This window comes from Capsicum annuum, chromosome 12 (assembly GCF_002878395.1).
Source record: "Capsicum annuum cultivar UCD-10X-F1 chromosome 12, UCD10Xv1.1, whole genome shotgun sequence".
Classification (NCBI taxonomy): domain Eukaryota; kingdom Viridiplantae; phylum Streptophyta; class Magnoliopsida; order Solanales; family Solanaceae; genus Capsicum; species Capsicum annuum.
In genome coordinates this window covers 177,581,429-177,600,413 of record NC_061122.1, presented here as the reverse complement: position 1 = coordinate 177,600,413, position 18,985 = coordinate 177,581,429, and the positions used below count along the sequence as shown (strand labels likewise).

The 18,985-nt window shown below is 39.4% G+C and overlaps 1 protein-coding gene across 3 annotated transcripts in view; it reads left to right on the top strand.

Moving 5' to 3' along the window:
* The window catches only part of LOC107850580 (probable beta-1,4-xylosyltransferase IRX10L), a 40,032-nt gene extending 21,285 nt beyond the window's left edge, over positions 1-18,747 (top strand). For all 3 annotated transcript variants that reach the window (XM_016695197.2, XM_047400752.1, XM_016695199.2), the window contains 3 exons: positions 5,198-5,586; positions 5,824-6,065; positions 17,902-18,747. In XM_016695197.2, the coding sequence (XP_016550683.1) occupies positions 5,198-5,586; positions 5,824-6,065; positions 17,902-18,415 (1,145 nt within the window). In that variant the 3' untranslated portion in view covers positions 18,416-18,747. The remainder of the gene's footprint in view (positions 1-5,197; positions 5,587-5,823; positions 6,066-17,901) is intronic.
* Positions 18,748-18,985: the final 238 nt, after the last annotated feature.

Sequence of the window (18,985 nt, the reverse complement as noted above, 5' to 3'; positions counted from 1 at the left end):
ATAACAGAAACTATGAATACTGAATATTAATCCTATAAGTTTCAACAACAACCAATAGAAAACAATCAACACAATAGAATTACCAAGATGAATTCCACAATCATTCAAATCTAACCCAAACAAACCAATAAACTATGTATTAATCATAGCTCCTGCAACTCTAGTTGAGGGATTTAGTTCCTCGTGAATTTAAGAAAGATTGCACAAAATGAATTCATAGTTCATAAGAAAGAGTTATGCTTACAAAAGATGAAATCAAATGTTGTTCTCCTTCAAAGATTCACCAGAATTCCCCCCAAAAATTTGATTAAGAAATGAATTCAAAACTTCAATGCCAAAGCCTAAACTAACGTTTCTGGAAATGGCTTATCACTTAGTTGACAAGCTAAGTGATAAATAGCAGCTTTTAGTTTTTTCTTGGCATCTTTGACAAGCTATCAAAAGTGCAATAATAGCCTCCCGTACAGATAAAGATCTGTTTACCATTTCAGAAGAAGACTTACCAACCAAGTAGGGAAGGTGTAAAAGAGGTTTTTGCCCATATAAGACCTCATATGGAGTACATTTAATGGTAGAATGATAGGTTGTATCATACCACCACTCAGCTAGGGGAGATAATTGGACCACTCCTTAGGCATATCAGAATAGAATCATCTCAAATAAGTCTTAAGAGTTCTATTAATTACCTCAGTTTGACCATCAATTTGAGGGTGATATGCTGTACTCCTCTGCAGTTGAACACCTTGTAATATAAATAGTTCTTGCCAAAAAGTACTGAGAAAGATAGGATCTCTATCACTTGTCAGTGTAGAAGGCATTCCATGCAATTTAAAGACATTGTCCAAGAATGATTGAGCTACTGTCTTGGCAGTGTATGGATGCTGCATGCTCATGAAATGACTATATTTGCTCAACCTATCAACAATTACCAAGATGACATCCTTACCATTAGATTTTGGTAAGCCTTCAACGAAGTCTAAACACACATTAGTCCATACACCATCAGGAATAGGCAAGGGTTGTAATAGTCTAGGATTTGCAGCAACATCATACTTATGTCTTTGACACATCACATTTGCTAATGAATTTCCTAATATCCTGCACAAGTGATTTCCAATGGAACAATGACTACAGTCTTTTGATACTTGTATCCATGCCTGAGTGCCCCCCTTAGTAGTAGAATACGACAAATTCAATGATACTTCTTCTCATTTGATCATTTGCACCCACTACCAATCTTCCCTTCCATATGTGTTGGTCATTGCACCAAGTGTAAGCCCCAAAAGGTTGAGTCTGTAGTTTAGTGACTAGTGCCTGTAAGTCAGGATCATTACTCCAAGAATTCTTGATCTGATCATAAAGAGAATCATTAGGGGTCAACAAGGAAATAGCTAATATCTCAGATCTGGACTAGACAAAGCATTAACTGCTTTATCTTATATTCAATGATAAAATCAAATGCCATCAATTTAGAAATACCAGCCACCTTAAAGTTTGTATGAATGTTCTGGTCAAGCAAGTGTATCAAGGCTTTCTAATTAGTTCTGAGTGTAAATGACCTAAAAGGTAGTGAGGCCATTTAGTGATAATAAAAATACGAGCTAACAGCTCTCTATCATACATAGACATAGCCTGGTGCTTTAGGGCTAAAGCTTTACTGATGTAGGCTGTAGGATGACCTTGTTGCATCAACACAACTCCTATACCTTTACCACTAGCATCAGTTTCGACCACAAAAGATATAGAGCTGTCAGGCATGGCTAACACAGGTGTAGTAATCAATGCTAACTTCAGTTTCGCAAATGCAGTTGTAGTATCATCAAACCATTTTAAATTATCCTTCTTGAGCAACTCATGTGTGGTTTGCAAATAGAACCAAAACTCTGATTGAACCTTCTATTGTAGCCTTTTAATCCTAAAAAAAAAACTCTCACCTGCTTAAGATTAATAGGTACTGGCCATTGTTCTACTGCTTGAATATTTTTAGGACTAGTGGTTACCCCTTCTGCACTAATGAAATGACCTAAATATTCAACTGTAGGTATTCCAAATGCACACTTAGACATCTTTGCATAAGACTGAAATTGCTGCATTGGATCAAATACTGCCTTAGCATGCTCAGTGTAATCTTTCATACATTTGCTATAAATTAGAATGTCATCAAAGAAACTAACATAGACTTTCTCAATAGTGGTCTGAAAGCTGAGTTCATAAGGGCTTGAAATGAAGATGGAGCATTAGTCAGCTCAAAGGGCATGACCAAAAACTCATAGTGTCCTTCATGAGTTCTAAATGCAGTTTTGAAGATGTTCTTCTCATACATTCTCAACTGGTGGTATCTAGCTCTATGATCAATCTTAGAGAAAATTACAGCACCTCCTAACTTATCCAAGAGAGCCTCTATAATAGGAATAGGGAACTTGACCTTGATAGTCAATTGATTAATTCTCGGCAGTCAACATATAACGTCCAACTACCATTCTTCTTGCCAACCAATACAACAGGTGATGCATATGGACTGTTGCTTGGTTGTATAACTCCCTGATCCAACATCTCCTGTATCAGTTTCCCAATGATATCTTTCTTAACACCTGGATATCTATATGGTCTTTTGTTTACTGGATTAGCATTTTCAATTAGGGGAATCCTATGATTAAAAGATCCTCTGTATGGTGGTAGTGTTGTTGGAGCCTAACAAATGCTAGCATATCCTTCCTAGTAGGAAAGACAATTCAGGAGAGTTACCTTGAGTAGCTTGAACATTGTAACACTGCAAGCTGTCTTCTAACCCTGCTAGGAAGGTCATCATATAACCTGAGATTCAGCAACATCAATCTTGTTCAAGGATTTGGCCTAGCAGCCTTCAATGTAGTGCTTGCCCCTCTTAGTACATGCTTTTTGCCCTTGTATATGAATTTTATAGTTCTGTTCTGGAAATCAAATAGTATTCTGCCAAGAGTACTCAACCACTGTACCCTAGGACAATGTCCACATTACCCAATGGTAACAACAAAAAGTCTGAGACAAAGGTGGTGCCCTGCAACAACCACTGCAAATTCTTGCACACTGAAGTTGTCTGTACCTTTCTTATATCAGCAATAACCCAACCTCTCAACAACCTCTTGATCAATAAAATTGTATGTGCCACCAGTGTCAATCAAGACTTGCAAGGGTCTTTTTTCATGCTATCCGTTTACCCTTACGGTCTCAGTAAATGCCTGCAAGGATATAGTCATCAACTCATCTAGTTCAGTTCTATCTTCTTGAATGGAACATTGTTCTGCATCTTCTACATTTGAGCCATCATCTACGACATCTACCATGAAGAGTTGTCTCTTGGTTTTACACTTATGACCAAAGACATATTTATCATCACAAAAAACAGTCCTTTAGCCCTCTTCTCATTCATTTCTGTTGCAGTCAATCTTCTCCCATTGCCATTAGTATTAACCTTGAATGGAGGTCTGTTGCTACTTGACTCTATTAGTTTCTTGAAAGAAGGATTGACTGTCATTTGCTTCTGAACAATTGGAGTTTTAGTGTGACTAGGAGTAGGCATAATAGGACCCTGGTTATACCTTCCGTGCACCTTAAACCCCATGTTTGAACCTGTGCGTCACATACAATTTCTAGCAGTCTAGTGATCTTATAGGCCTGCATCACTGTCCTGGGTGTCCTGGGTGCCTGAATCCTAACAGCCCAGGTAACAACAACTAATAGCATTCTCATTAGATAAATTCACAACAGTGAATAATCTGTCAAACTCAGCCTAGTATTCTTTCACACTACCTGTTTGAGTTTACTTCTTCAATGCCTCCATAGGATCTTCAAAGTCATCTCCAAATCTTTCATTGAAGGCTAGTGCATATTCAGTCCAAGAAGGTTCTACCCTAGAACTTCTTGATCTCATAAAAGATTTATGCCAAGCAATGGCTTCCCCCTCCAGATGAATTGATGCTATCTTAACTCTATGTTCAAAAGAGGTTTCATCCAAAGCAAAAAACTGATCTACTTTATACAACCAAGTACGAAGGTCATATCCAGAAAATGTAGGAAATTCTACTTTAGAACACCTAGTAAGGAAGTTACCAGAATTAGTGTGATGATCCTTATGCTTGATCTCGTGCTGAAATTCAACAGAACAAGGTCTGTAATTAGAGGATTCAGTTCTTGCTTGTTCTTTCTCCCTTTCCCCACCAGCTATTCGATGCATTGCTGCTTTCAACTCGTCCAATTCCTTCTCATTCTTGAATTCTTGTCGTTCATGGCAGTCATGCCTTCCATCAATTGTTGCAACTGCTCTTGAATTTGAGTCCACCGATCATCTACTTCTTCAGCACCCTTATCTTGACCCTTGTTTCTGGTAACTATCATGCCAAGGCTCGAGTGTCTCTGAGACCAATTGATGCACGTAAATGGAAACTGCAGCTCAAGGAGCTAAGCTCGATGAACAACTATGGCTGACCAGGGAAAATTTTGAGAACTCAGCTAATTAGAGAAGAATAGAGATTTAAGAAGAGAAGAAGTTTGTATTATTACTCAATGAATTCTGAAAGTACAACTGAGAGTATTTATAGACAAAGTAGCTCCCAGTAACTACCTCTGACTAACTAACTAATAATTGGAATTTGCTACAGCTACAGTAATAACAGACTAGTGAACAGCACAACAATGTAACAGTAAAACAGTAAAAACAATCTAATTCACTTCAGCATCAACTCAAACTCAATCCTCTTGATCTTTTTATCCATCTTGATTACTTTTGCAACCAATACTTGTATCAAATCCCATTAGGACATATTGGTCCATGTATATGTGTGTACTGGGGAGTTAGGAGATTTGTTGTATGGATGAATAATAGTTGCAATAGCGTAGATATTATTTTGATGAGAAATTTCAGTGTTACAAGTGCTACAGAAGTGTCATCCTTCTTAGTGTAAAGCAACAAACTGAAAAATTCTCCTGTGATATAATGTATACTGCAAAAATTAAATATAATTAGATTCTTCTAATCCTTCTAATATGAAATCGTTTAGAATAAAGGCTTACAGAGTATGATTTCCCTATCTGTCGCTTTGCATGTCTGACTACATGATCTTGTCATTTAGCATGTGAAATTAGGGTAGCCAATAAGGACATGAACACTTGCTTTGAACTCTATGAAGTCATCTACTTTCCTTTCATTTGTGCAATTCAGGTAGTGCTGGTGATGTCTTAGAAGATGATCCTGTTGGGAGGTTAAAAGTTTTTGTATATGAGCTTCCCAGCAAATACAACAAGAAAATTCTTCAGAAAGACCCACGATGTCTCAGCCACATGTTTGCTGCGGAGATCTATATGCATCGTTTCCTCTTATCTAGCCCTGTCCGAACCCTTAATCCCGAGGAAGCTGATTGGTTCTACACCCCTGTTTACACCACTTGTGACCTGACACCAAATGGCCTTCCTTTACCCTTCAAGTCACCACGAATGATGAGGAGTGCAATACAACTTATTGCTTCTAATTGGCCTTATTGGAATAGGACAGAGGGTGCTGATCACTTCTTCATTGTCCCACACGATTTTGCTGCTTGTTTTCATTATCAAGTGAGAATTAAGTCTCCTCTCTCTCTCTACACGTTCTCTTTTACTCTCTTTCCTGCACGCACAAAACACAAATTGATAGATATACACATCAAAATTATCTTTAACTGGATTTTGCTAAAAAGGTAGTGAAAATCCCAAGGGATGACTCCAGTTTCTTATTTCTTTACTGTAAATTTCCTTCATTACTTCAAGGACTGAGAGTATGTGGTCACATTTGATTACTTCATGCAATTGCAGGAGGAAAAGGCTATTGGCAGGGGAATTCTTCCGTTGCTCCAGCGTTCAACTTTAGTTCAAACTTTTGGGCAAAGAAATCATGTGTGTTTGAAGGATGGTTCAATTACAATTCCTCCCTATGCTCCTCCACAGAAAATGCAATCTCACTTCATCCCTCCAGATATTCCACGATCCATCTTTGTTTACTTCCGTGGCTTGTTCTATGATGTAGGAAATGATCCAGAAGGTGGTTATTATGCGAGGTATCCCCGTGTTTTATGTCTATGATTAAATCACATTTGATTCTTAATGCTAGAAATTAAATTAGTTGAAGATAACTGACTTTCCTAAGAAGTCACGAATGCTCATCACCAAGTAGATCGAGTCATTTAGATGTTATAATTGTGAGAAATAATGGAGACAAATATTACTTAATTGTGTGTCTACATAATTACATTGACACCCTATTTATAGACACTACGTTACAATCATTTTCCAAGTAGGATTGTGTATACTATTCCTATTCCTACTCATATTCTAACACTCCCCCTGAAGCTGGTGCATACAAGTCATATGTACCTAGCTTGTTACAAATGTATTTAATACGAGGACCGAGGAGGGACTTGGTAAAGATATCTGCAAGTTGATCACTTGACTTTACAAATTTTGTAACAATATCTGTCAGGTGATAGTCTCATCCTCTTGCATCTTAAGAGATTTAATCCCATTTCTAATTTAAGATCTGTATTTATTTTACTCTATCACTTGATACTCTTCTTTTTAGTCTTTTTCCTGAGCTTCTTTTGGTGTCTCACAAGCCTAAAAAAATTGAATCTACACCTGAATTTTGAATTGTAGTTTTGGCTTTGTATGTTTTGGTTCTCTTTTAAATGAGATTTAATTTGGGCAAGGGTAGGATTTGCGGGGAGTGGTTGTGAGGGTCTATCTTCCATTACAACTTCCCACCGATCATTAAATCAAACACAAGTATAGCACACCCATCTTCTTGAAATCCCGGATATGCCTCTGCCATTACCCCCTAAACTAGTTCAAAGTGGTATTAATATCACTTTTTGAGCCCATGCGGCGTAGATAGTGTGTCTAAAAAGGCGTGTGAAATGGAAAAAAGCTAAATGTCTTAACAACATTTCTTTATTTAGAATGTTTCATTTCTTTGTTTATTTTAATTCTACTTTTTCTTTTTCCATTCTTGGCTCGTTTTCTCCTTTTACCTTTTACTTCTCTTCACTGGAAATTATAAAAAGCTGAGTCTGGTGCACTAAAGCTGTCGCTATGCGCAACATCCGGGGAAGGGCCCAACCACAAGGATCTATTGTATGCAATTTTACCTTGATTTTTGTTAGAGGATGTTTCCAAAACTTGAACCCGTGACCTCTTGGTCAGATGACAAAAACTTTACCAATTACTCCAAGGCTCTCCTTCATGAATTATGTTCGGTATAATCCTTAGAAATCTTTCCGTCACCCACCCTTTCTTCTTCATTAGCCCACCAATGTTCCAGTTCAACTACATGGAGCCCCCTTTCTCCACCCATCCCCTACTCCCGCTGTTTGAAAATAAATTATTTAACAATTGGATTGGATATTTTGAGATTCTCATTTTGTGTTGCACCCTTGTACAGTATTGTAATATGAGCGTTTTGTTTGTGAATTTTTATCCTTTGCTTTGCAGTATATTATTATTGTCAGAGGATTTGGTGGACAAAGTTATCTGATACTTGTTGCTGGTGGGAGGTGACAGGTATCCCATGGAATTAATCGAGGCTCGAATACCGCAGTTATTGAAATTTTTTTTATTGTCAGATGATTTCATATCATCTTAATTAAATAAGAGGCGACTGTCACGATCCAAAAATCAAGGGTCCTGCTGGCACTTGTCGCGACAAGCCTTGACAAGTAAGTCTATCACCTAAACTGATATGAAAAGAAAGATATTACCAAAACCCAAGGCGAGGCTTCTAGAATGAAACCGAACCACATACATAAAATAAAAGGGAAGAAATAAAATCATACAAAATCCCAAAACCTAGTGTCACAGTGTAAGAACTAACTAATTCAACTTGAGGTAAAAAATGCACAAGATATGCAGATAGGAACAAAACTCTGTCTCTGAATACAAATAAGACAGTCTAGATAAGAAAAGGAAGAAGTCAACTTCGGAGGCATAGATCAACTGCTACCTTGAATGGGCTTCAAGTACCGCCTGAATCAATTACCGTGAGGCGCACTCGAAACTGTATCTGCACCGAAAGGACGCAGTAGGAGTGAGTACGGGCCACTTGTACACAATAGGTATCATAGGCCGACTGAGCAAAATAGAAAATAAAGCATACAAAATACACACTAAGGGCACGTCGCCTGCAATCAGAAAATATCCCAAACGATAGCCCACGCCATCTCCACTAACAGTTCTACAATATTCACATATACCACATGCAAATACAACATAGAAACACAAGTATACGGATATCACACATACAAGTATGAAGAAAGTAATACACAGAGACAAATATCATATCAAGGTCGATACTCCACACAAAGAAAGCACAAAGTATATAATGAAATGCAATAATGATGATGATGATGTGATGCACGAGGTCGCCGCACAACCTCCGTATACACCTACCGAGCTGTGGTCCCAAGGTAGGACCCATGGGGGGAGGGTTTCTCAAGCCATATACAATTCATATCCAATACCATATCCATATCTCTTCTCTGACACATCCATCGGTAGAGGATTTTAAAGATGTCATTTTTTGTCAGAAAAAAGTCAGTGTTTCTAGTATTTCGACGGTGGTACCAATGTTTCATTAATGTATATGATATGAGGATGTAATGCTCACAACCAACCAAAATGAGAATTTTCATATTCAACAAATATACCAACCACATGAGCCAAAATCCATTCAGTATTCCAACCATCCATGAAATCCAACATAATTCATATATCAATAAAGTAAAATACACCAAAATGTACTATTGATACCACATTAGGCTTTTTCATCAAACAAGATATACCCATTTTCATGATTAGTTTCCACACCATTAATATGATTTTGTACTAATGTTAACTACCCTGCCCAGTCTGAAGAAAGTTAAGTCATAACCTATCTCGAATGCCAAAAATTAATCTCAAAGCCCTTCAATCCGAGCTTTCCCCTCATGAACGGATCCAGAATCAACAAAAAACATACAAATATAGAATCTAAGTGTCAAAAGAAAGCCAAAGACACCCATATTGCCCACTTCTGAATCGGGGTCAAAACGGGCCTCTGAAATGGATTTTTCGAAAAAGAAGGGTGAAATCAAAATTTTTGTTCAAAAATATATTTCCCAAGATTAAAGGAATTCATAGGAGAAAACCCAAGTTAAAACGAAGTGAAATTGGGATTTGATTCGAAGAAATGATAGTTTGAGCCTTTCGGGCCAAAATTTCCAAATTTCATTTTTAAATCTGCATTTAAACAAGATTTAAATGATAGACTCGAAGAAAGTAGTTGAAATAGGAGTTTTGGAGCTTACCCAAGCTTAAAAATAGAAGAAAAAACTCAAAAACTCGAACCCAAGCTCCTAGTCTCAAAAATGGTGTAAAAATCGCAAAGATATGGTATATAAATGACCCAGGCATCGCTTAAGCAATACTTCGCCTGCCAACCGGTGTCGCATAAGCGACCCTGTTGTCGCATAGGCGACGATTGCGTACGCGACACAGAAGTCGCGTAAGCGGCATCTCGGCTGCTCAACTGGGTCGCTTAAGAGGTGCACCAGCTGAAGAATGGAACCCTCGGGATTCATTCGGAATCTCGAGAACGCAAATGGACTATGCTACCCTATCAAATTTGACGCACGAAACTCAATGGTGATATCAAATTTTTGAAAAAAATATCGTTTTCATAGAGTTGGCCCTCGAAATTTAATTTCACAACTTTCTGAATCGAGGGTCGAAATGAGATATAAAAGCCGTAGAACCACGCCAATCATGCTACCAACCTAAAATCGACGTTCCGAATCTACTGACGCAATCCGTTTTGCCATCCGACGCACAGATGAAAAGATGTCGACCAAAGTCAACTAATGAGCCTTTAGGACCATCAAAAACCAATCTTGCAGGACCATCAAAAACCAATCTTGCAAAAACCACACCGAAATGCATTAAAAATCATGCCTATTATTCCCACACCGCAGAATTACCACAATGCAACTATGGGGAGGGTACAATGGTCAAATCACGACGAAATAAATATTTCACATAAATCACCAAAAATTAGGTCATTCCATCATCCACTACTAAGAATCTAGTTCGTTTTCGAACTAAAGATAAAAGAAATACCTGAATCAGTGAAAAACTAGGGTTTACTATACATATCAGACTCGATCTCTTAAGTAGACTCATCTACAGGCCGATGCCTTCACTGGACCTTAATCACAGGAATAACTCTAGAACGCAATCGTCTAACATCCTTGGCTAGAATGGAGACAAACTCCTCAACAAAAGATAACCACTCGTTTAATTAGACTGAATCCTAACAAATGACATGAGACTCATCAGGAATGAAACGTCGAAGCATGGAGACATGAAAAACTGAATGAATAGCTAGTAAATCTAAGGCAATGCTAACTCATAAGCCACATCCCTAGTTGTCCGAAGGATCTCAAAAGGTTCAATATACCTTGGGTTAAGCTTGCCTATCTTCCCGAATCTCATCACACCCTTCATGGGTGACACACGAAGGAAGGCATGATCACCAACACTGAACCTTAAGGCACGAAGCCTACGATCCGCATAGCTTTTGCCTACTCTGAGCCCCTCGAAGTATATCCTGAATGACCCAAACTCTATCCAAAGACTCGCGAAGTAAGTACGTACCTCTGGGTCTAATCTCGAAAATATCAAACCAACCAACTGGGGAGCGTCAATGCCTACCATATAAAGCCTCGAAAGGAACCATCTCAATACTGGAATGATAACTATTATTATACGCAAACTCCGCCAAAGCTAGATGTTTCTCCCACTAGCCTCCAAAGTCCATGACGCAAGCGCGGAGCATATCCTCCAAAACCTGAATAGTTCGCTCCGACTGACTATTGGTCTCGGGTGAAAAGCTAAGCTAAGATCTATCGGGTACCCAACTCTTCTTGCAAAGTCAAAAAGTGAGATGTGAACACTGAACCTCGATTTGAGATGATAGACTTCGGTACACTATAAAGATAGACTATCTCACGAATATAGATACGGGCCAACCTCTCAGCACTGTAAGAAACCTGAACCAGAGTGAGCATATTTGATCAACCGATCTGCAATGACCCAAACACTATTAGAACCACGAGAAGTACGAGGCAACCCAGTCACGAAGTCCATAGTGATTCTTTCCCATTTCCACTCGGGAATGGGTAACCTCTGAAGCAAACCACCAGGTCTCAAATGCTCGGCCTTCACCTGCTGGCAACATACGCAACGAGCTATAAAATCCACTACGTCCTTCCTCATACCGCCTCATCAGTAATGCTGTCTTAAATCACGGTACATCTTCCTCCTGGATGAATGAAATACCTGGAACGATGAGCTTCCTCCAAAATCAATTTAATCCAATCACCCACTCTCGACACACAAACTCGGCCTCCAATCCTTAAAACACCATCAGAATCAAGTGGGGCTTTCTTAGCATCACTACTCAACACCCTATCCCGAATTAATCTCAATCCAACATCATTAAACTGATGATCCCAAATCTGCTTCATCAAAGAAAACCTAGTCTCCACGGATGACAAAATACATCCAGGTGTCGAAATATCAAGCCTAACCATCTGGTTAGCCAAATGCTGAACCTCTAAGGCCAAAGGCCTCTCATGGGTCAAAAGATGCGCCAAACTATCCATGCTATTCGACTTTCAACTCAAGGCATCCACAACCACATTAGCCTTGCCTGGATGATAGAGAATTGTCAAGTCATAATCCATAAGCAACTCAAGCCAATGGTGCTGCCTCTTATTAAGATCTAGCTGGGTGAAGAAGTATTGAAGGCTACGATGATCCAAGAAAATCTCACAAAGAACTCCACAGAAGTAGTGCCTCCACAACTTCAAAGCAAAAACAACCGCGCACAACTCCAAATCATGGATAGGGTAATTTCTCTCATGGGACTTCAACTGGCGAGAATCATAAGCAATCACCTTATCCTCCTGTATCATCACAACACCTAGGACAACACCTGAAGCATCACAGAAGATGGTGAAACCCACACCCTCCTTGGGCAAGGTCAAGATAGGAGCCTAAGTCAACAAATCCTCGAGCTTTTGAAAGCTCGCTTCACAAACATCAAACCACTGGAAGGAAATCTTCTTCTGAGTTAACTTGGTCAATGGAACAACAATAGATGAAAAACCTTCAACAAAGTGTCGATAGTAGCCTGCTAAACCAACAAAACTTTGAATCTCGGTAGGAGAAGTAGGCCTAGCCCAATCACGAACCGCTGCAATCTTGGCCGGATCGACCATAATCCCATCTTTGGTCCCCACGTGACCCAAGAAAGAGACAGACTCCAACCTAAACTCACACTTGGAGAACTTTGCATGCAACTTCTCATCCCTCAAGCTTTGAAGCGCAATCCACAAATGCTCCTCATGATCGGCATCACTCTTGAAATAGACCAAGATATCATCTATAAATACAATAAAAAAAAGTCGAGATATGGTTGAAATACCTTGTTCATGAACTCCATGAACGTGGCTAGGGCATTGGTCAATCCGAAGGACATGACCAAGATCTCATAATGACCGTACCAAGTCTGAAAAGCTGTCTTCGGAATATCCGGAGCTCTAATCGTCAACTGGTGATACTGGAATCTCAAATCAATCTTTGAAAACACCGAAGCACCCTGAAGCTGATCAAACAAATCATCAATATGAGGAAAAGGATACTTATTTTTAATCGTCACTTTGTTCAATTGCTGATAATCCATACACATACGCATAGACCCATTCTTTTCTTCACAAATAAGATAGGCGCACTCCAAGGTGGTACACTAGGTCGGATAAATCCTTTATCCAACAACCCCTGCAACTGATTCTTCAATTCCTTCAACTTGGTTAGGGTCATTCTATAAGAAGGAATAAAGATGGGCTTGGTGCCCGGCTCAACATCAATAGCAAAGTCAATATCACAATTCGGAGGCATACTAGACAAATCGATAGGAAAAACGTCCATGAACTTACGGACACCACGAATAGAACCCAGGGGAAGCAATACTAGTATCACAAATATGGTTTAAATAATACGAACATCCCTCTCTACCAAACGACGAGCCTGAAGGAAAGATATAACTCTCTTGGGACCCGAATGAAACACACCCTCCCAAGCTATCCTTGGCACACCTGGCGAAGCTAATGTCACAGTCTTAGCATAACAATTTAGGAAAACATGATAAGGAGCTAATCAATGCATACCCAAGATGACGTTGAAATCTACGATATCTAAAACAAGCAGATCTACCCAAGTCTCACGACCCGTGAAAGTCTACCACTAAAGAATCTCCTAAGGGGGTAGATACACGAATAGGAATATCAAGAAACTCACTAGCAGAATAAAAAACTGAAGCAAAATATGCACATATAGGAGAAATTTGATCCTGGATCAAATAACATAGATGCAGATCTGAAACAAACAGGGACGACTACCCGAAGTTGCTGAACCAGAAAACCCACTACCTGACCCTGCAAAACTACCTGCACCAGTCTACTATGATACTCATGAAAACCTCTAGAATCTCTACCTCGAGAAGTGTGACCTCTGAACTCACCCTGACGGCACACCCTCTTGGCGCCTCCCTAAGACGCTCGAAAAATAGAATCAGTCATCGTAGCATGATCCACAATACTCCGACATGATGCCTCATACACTACCATTTGAGTCATAGCAAGTTGAAGAGAAACATCCAACCCCTTCACGAACTTTCGAATTTTCTCCGACTCGGTTGAAATACTGGCATAAAAAATCTAGACAAGGCATGGAAACGTGCCTCATACTCTGCAACAGTCATGGAGCCCTGCTCTAAGCGATCAATCTCATCTCTCATTTGATTCCTCAGACGGAAAGGCACAAACCTGTCCAAAAAAGCCTCAACAAACTGATCCCAAGTCATCTCTGGAGAATCAAGAGGTCTGCAACTAACAAGCGACCTCTACCAATCTCTGGCTGTATCTCTCAATTGATAAGTAGTATACGCAACCCCATGTGACTCAAGTGAACCAAGGTTATGCAATTTTTCATAACGGTCTATCAAGAACTCATAGGCATCCTTGCTTACAACACCATTGAACCTAGGAGGACCCAAGCGAGTGAATTTCTCAAACCTCTTCTGATCCTCAGAAGACATGACTGTACTTGTAATAAGAGGAGGCATAGTGAATCTGGCTGGCTGAGACCCCACCTGATAAGGTAACATAGACGAAGATTGAACTCTTGACTTGGAATACCATACTCAGATGGAGGCGCTGAAAGAGGAACAACACTTGGAATGTGTGGAGTACCAAAGGCAGATGTAGGTACTACTGGAGGATCCACACTCGGAACCAGAGGAACACCATAGACAGACTCTGGCACAGACAAAGCTACAATACTTGGAGCTGGAGGAACACCAGGTACATTGGCACAGAAAGAGTGAAACTCAGTTTAGAATACAGGGTATGAAAGATCCGCATGATAAGGAATAAAATAAGGGAAGTTTCCTAAAGACATATTATAGCCTCTCGAAGATATATGCGGACGTCAATGTATCGATCCACGAGACTCTATAGACGCCTCGTTCTTACACTGTTGAGACCAATGAACCTGGCTGCTTTGATACCAATTTGTCAAGACCCAAAAATCAAGGGTCATGCTGACACTTATCGCGGCAAGCCTTAACAAGTAAGCCTATCACTCAAACTGATATGAAATGAAAGATATTACCAAAATCCAAGGCGTGGCTTCTAGAATGAAATCGAACCATATCCATATAATAAAAGCGGAGAAATAAAACCATACAAAATCCCAAAACCTGGTGTCGCTGTGTTAGAATTAACTAGTACAAATTGAGCTAAAAAATACACAACATATCCAAACAGGATCAAAACTCTTATCTCTTACCTCTGAATACAAATAAGACATAGTCTAGATAAGAAAAGGTAGAAGTCGACTCCGAATGCATAGATCAACTACTACCTCAAACAGGCTCCAAGTACCGCTTGAATCAACTGTCGTGAGGCGCACTCGAACCTGGATCTGCACTGAAAGGACGCAGTAGGAGTGAGTATGGTCCACTTGTACTCAGTAGGTATCATAGACCGACTGAGCAAAGTAGAAAATAAAGCATACAGAATAAACACTAGATGCACATCACCTGCAATCAGAAAATGTCCCACATGGTAGCCCACATCGTCTCCACTAACAGTTCTACAATATTCACATATACCACATGCAAATACAACATGGAAACACAAGTATACGAATATCACACATACAGGTATGAAGAAAGTAATACACAGAGACAAATATCATATCAAGGACCATACTCCACACAAAGATAGCACAAAGTGTATAATAAAATGCAATAATGATGATGGTGATGATGATGATGATGTGATGCACGAGGTCATCGCACAACCTCCGTATACACCTACCGACCTGTGCTCCCGAGGTAGGACCCATGGGGGGGTTCATCAACCCATATACAATCCATATTCAATGCGATATCCATATCTCTTCTCTGACATATCTATTGGTAGAGGATTTTAAAGATTTCACATTTTCTGTCAGAAAAAGCCAGTGTTTTCAGTATTTTCATAGTGGTACCAATGTTTCATGAATCTGTATGATATGAGGATGTAATGCTCATAGCCAATCAAAATGAGAATTTTCATATTCAACCAATATACCAACCACGTGAGCCAAAATCCACTCAGTATTCCAACCATCTATGAAATTTAACATAATTCATATAACGATAGTGTAAAATACACAAAAATGTATTAATACCACATTAGGCTTTTTCATTAAACAAGATATAACTAATATCATATACACAAGGCATATAAAACTCCACACGGTTTGTACTCACGTTAACTATCCAGCCCAGTTTAAAGAAAGTTAAGCCATAACCTACCTCGCATGTCGAAAACCAATCCCAAAAGCCTTCAATTCGGAGCTTTCTCCTCACAAACGAACCCAAAATCAACTAAAACATATAAATATAGTATCTATGCGTCAAAAGAAAGCCAACGACACCCATATTGCCCACTTTCGAATTAGAGTCAAAACGGACTCCCGAAATGAATTTTTAAAAAGGAAGGCTAAATCTGAATTTTTATCCAAAAACATATTTCCCAAGATTAAAGAAACTCATACGAGAAAACCCAAGTGAAAACAAAGTGAAATTGGAGTTTGATTCAAAGAAATAGTTTGGGCCTTACGGGCCAAAATCCCCAAATTCCACCTTTAAATCCGCATTTAAACAAGATTTAAATGATAGAATCGAAGAAAAGTAGTTGAAGTAGGAGTTCTGGAGCTTACCCAAAATTAGAAACGGAAGAAAAAGCTCAAAAACTCAAACTCCTAGCTCCTAGTTCCGAAAATGGTGTAAAAATCGCGAAAATGGGGTATATAAATGACCCAGGCATCACTTACGCGATCACTGGATCGCTTAAGCGACTATCGCTTGTCAGCCGGTGTCGCGTAAGCGACCCTGTTGTCGCTTAGGCTACGGTCGCGTACGCGATGCTGAAGTCGCGTAAGCGGCATCCCAGCTGCTTAACTGGGTCACTTAAGTGACCAAAATGTCGCTCAAGCGGGTGCACCGGCTGGAGAATTGGAGAATTTCAAGTCTCCATGGACCCCTCGGGATTTATTGGAATTTCGAAAGCGCAAACGGACTATGCTACCCTATTAAATTCGACGTTCCGGACTCTGGCGATAATTTTTGAAAAAAACGCCGTTTTCACGGAGTTGACCCCCAAAATTCAATTTCACAACTTTCCGAACCGAGAGTCAAAATGAGATATAAAAGTCGTAAAACCACACCAACTAATTTTGCCAACGTAAAATCGATGTTCCGAATCTGCTGGCGCAGTCCGTTTTGCCATCAATGCACAGATCAAAAGATGTCGACTGAAGTCAACTCATAAGCCTTTAAGACCATCAGAAACCACAATCTCGCATAAACCACACCGAAATGCATTGGAAACCATGTCTATCATACCCACACCCCAGAATTCCCACAATGCAACTACGGGGAGGGGTAAAATGGTCAAATCACGCCGAAATAAATATTTCATATAAATCACCAAAAATTAGGTCATTACCACGACAGTCATATTTCAAATCCATAAAACAGATTCTGTCATATTTGCAATATGTATTCTGAAAATCCAAAGTCGCGGGCGGGTCTAGTTGGAGCTGTTGGAGAGCTTTGCAGGGAGAAGAAGATGGCGAAAATAGAAACAACAATAATTACGTTTCAATCCCAAACAAGTTGGGGTTGATTGTATGAATCCTTATTTACCTTGTCTCCCACTTAAGCTCAACTCATGTTATTGTCATACCAAAAGGTAGCGGAAAAAAATAGTAAAAATCATGTGTTGGAATGAAAATGAAGTGGAAAAAAGCAGTGCATCAATGATACTGCCTGTTGGAATCTGGTTTGGTCTCTTGGGGTGGTAGTAATTCTACTCCAAGACAAGTCCTACCCCGGCAAAAGTTGAAGTTTGTAGTAGATAAAAGAGGACAAGTTGGTGGAGGTATTTATGTATTATCTCGTGAAGAAAGGGAAGAGAAAAAAAAGCTTTTTAATGTAAAAGGTATGTATAAGCTCTGTACAACACCACCAAATATTCAATTGGTTATTTATGGCATGCGAGAGTTTAGGGTGATATTTTATTCCACTTCAAAATATTTCAGATGGGAAAAGGAATCCTGCAAAAATCCAGTGTGTAGCTGAAAATCTGACTCAAGTTCGGGAAACATTTTAATTTTCTTTGTTGATCTCTCAAACATGGAATTAGAAGTTTGTTTTATGACAAGGTGCCTGACTCTTATTTCTCTTTGCAGAGGTGCCCGGGCAGCAGTGTGGGAGAACTTTAAGGACAATCCTCTCTTTGATATTTCTACGGAGCATCCAACTACTTACTACGAGGACATGCAGCGAGCCATCTTTTGCTTGTGCCCACTTGGGTGGGCACCATGGAGCCCAAGATTGGTTGAAGCAGTTATATTTGGATGTATCCCTTCTATCATTGCAGATGATATTGTCTTGCCATTTGCTGATGCAATCCCCTGGGAAGAGATTGGTGTTTTTGTAGACGAGAAGGATGTTCCAAATTTGGATACTATTCTCACTTCTATTCCACCAGAGGAAATATTGAGGAAGCAGAGATTGCTTGCCAACCCTTCAATGAAGCAGGCTATGTTGTTTCCACAACCTGCTCAACCAGGAGATGCTTTCCATCAAATTTTGAATGGGCTTGCTCGTAAACTGCCACACGGCGGGAGCGTTTACTTGAAGCCTGGGGAGAAGATTTTAAACTGGACTGCTGGTCCAGTTGGTGACCTGAAACCTTGGTAGAAAGCTGGTACTGGAGATGATTGCAATCACTCAATCTTGGCTTCCAGCCTTAATGCCACGCTGAAGGTGTCTAATTAATATGAAGTGTAAATCTTAAGCATGTAATTTATTCAATAAAGTAAAGAATCTTTTATTGATAACAACATCCAGAGGATGAAACATATTACAAAATCTTAAGTTGGAGGGTTTGTTGTAGTTCTGGAGGGCCACATTCATTTTTGGAGCTGTACGATTTGGTGTACAAACAGCTATGTTGGTTCCCTAGTGTACACTGTAGTCATGTGTACTACTAACATTGTGTTATAAAGTCATTACACTTTGTATTACGTCCCCATTGAGCGTCATAATACCATCCTATGTTACCACCTATTAAAAGAAAATGAAAAAATTACTTAATACCACAAGTTTAACTTAACCACTGAAAATTCCAACTCTTTTAAATAATTACTTAAATTCTTTATTTGCTTTCTCTTTCTTAAAATGCCATACACATAACAAAAGGGAACCCTAAACCTTATTTACGGCTACTTTCCCCGATCTCTCTCTCTCTACTTTCTCTTTTTAGATTTT